This window comes from Entelurus aequoreus, linkage group LG02, assembly GCF_033978785.1.
Source record: "Entelurus aequoreus isolate RoL-2023_Sb linkage group LG02, RoL_Eaeq_v1.1, whole genome shotgun sequence".
NCBI lineage: Eukaryota > Metazoa > Chordata > Actinopteri > Syngnathiformes > Syngnathidae > Entelurus > Entelurus aequoreus.
This window is the reverse complement of record NC_084732.1, coordinates 28645314-28646702: the sequence shown is the minus strand read 5'-3', so window position 1 is coordinate 28646702 and position 1389 is coordinate 28645314. Positions and strand designations below refer to the sequence as shown.

Here is a 1389-nt window from a genome sequence, read left to right as displayed (position 1 = left end):
TGGCTGAGTGTAATGTTTTCTATGACAGGCAACAGTACTTTATATGAAGTCCTGTGGGTCAGCAGGTTTATCATCTTTTCCCAAGAAATAAATACTGATATAGTAATGGTAGAAAATAGTAATGACCAACCTGAACCATGTGCATAATATTACCTTCTGCAAGTAGATACGCAAGGATCCGTCATATAGTACAGGGGGTAAAATATTAGATTTCCAACAATTGGCGTAAAAATGCTACTAACAAGGACCAGAACTGAGACCTTCTGGGGCCACATAAACCAAATGAGCAGACGACAGTAGTAAAAGATATTGAACAAATTAAGTTTTAAGTTTCTGTGGAGCGATGAAAGAATGCAGGAGGTAAATATTTGTGCAAAACTATTTTATTTACAAACCAAAATGGCACAAAAGAACAGGAGGGCAACCATTTATTTACATGCTAGATAAATGTGCTAGCTTGGATTACACATCTGTGGAGGACCCTGGTAAAGCAATAAAGACAGAACAAAGGGCTTTCTTTGTCTGATCCCAGTGCCCACAGATGTAACGGGCATAGAATGATAGTAGGGACCTACACTCATCTCTCTCTCATCTCCCCTTTAAAGGCAATTTTCCTGGTCCCGAGTAGTCTTTGAATGCAGCGTTTATCAGCTTCATTGCTTACATGCAGCTTCTGTGTGGAGCTTAGTAAGAACATCAATTCATTTTGTTTTTAAAAAAGCTTTGCATTTGGGAGTTTTTGGGGCGTGGGTTCACACAGTCCAACACTGTGGTCCTTACATACAACGCCACCGCTTCTTGAGAGATAAAAAACAAATGAATGGAGCTTACTGACAGTGTCCTATACACAAAGAAGGAAATACAGTAAAATGATAAGAAATCTGCAAAATGGCTGATGTGCCTAACAAAATGAAATGTACTATATACACACTCTCGTCACAATAAAAGCCTTTGTTGTCTTCTAAAAGCTTGTAGTTCTCAATCGTTAACATTTTGATGTCCTGTCTTTCAGTGTATCTTACATGAGAGTAATTAAGAGAAATGCAAAGAGGACAGAAGGATACAAGAGCTGAGATAGCAGCCAGTGGAGTAAAAGAAAGACTGATTGGAAGGTGTCAGCAAAGTATTTCCTGCTGGGCGGGGTTAGGGTGGCTGAGTTGGTAAACAGGTGTTCCTGTGAGGGGTGGGGAGAGGTAATGTTACAAGCTCTTGGAGGTGTATAGTGGACGCCTGACTGAGCATCATCAGCCAGCCAGTTTGCTGGCCACCAGGGAGGGTTTCCTCTGAGGCAGGTCCTGGGGGGTGGGGATATGGTCGCCTGTAATCTCGGTCTTCTCCGGCGCCGCTGTTGGTAACTGCTTGTTCTTTATCTTGGCTTTGGCCATGTTG

At 42.0% G+C, this 1389-nt stretch overlaps 1 protein-coding gene across 1 annotated transcript in view; it reads right to left on the bottom strand.

Moving 5' to 3' along the window:
* Positions 1 to 365: 365 nt before the first annotated feature.
* Positions 366 to 1389, bottom strand: part of arpp19a (cAMP-regulated phosphoprotein 19a) — a 9221-nt gene continuing 8197 nt past the window's right edge. Inside the window, exon 3 of the mRNA XM_062024382.1 lies at positions 366 to 1389. This exon is cut by the window's right edge and continues 26 nt beyond it. Within this exon, the coding sequence (XP_061880366.1) occupies positions 1245 to 1389 (145 nt within the window). The 3' untranslated portion in view covers positions 366 to 1244.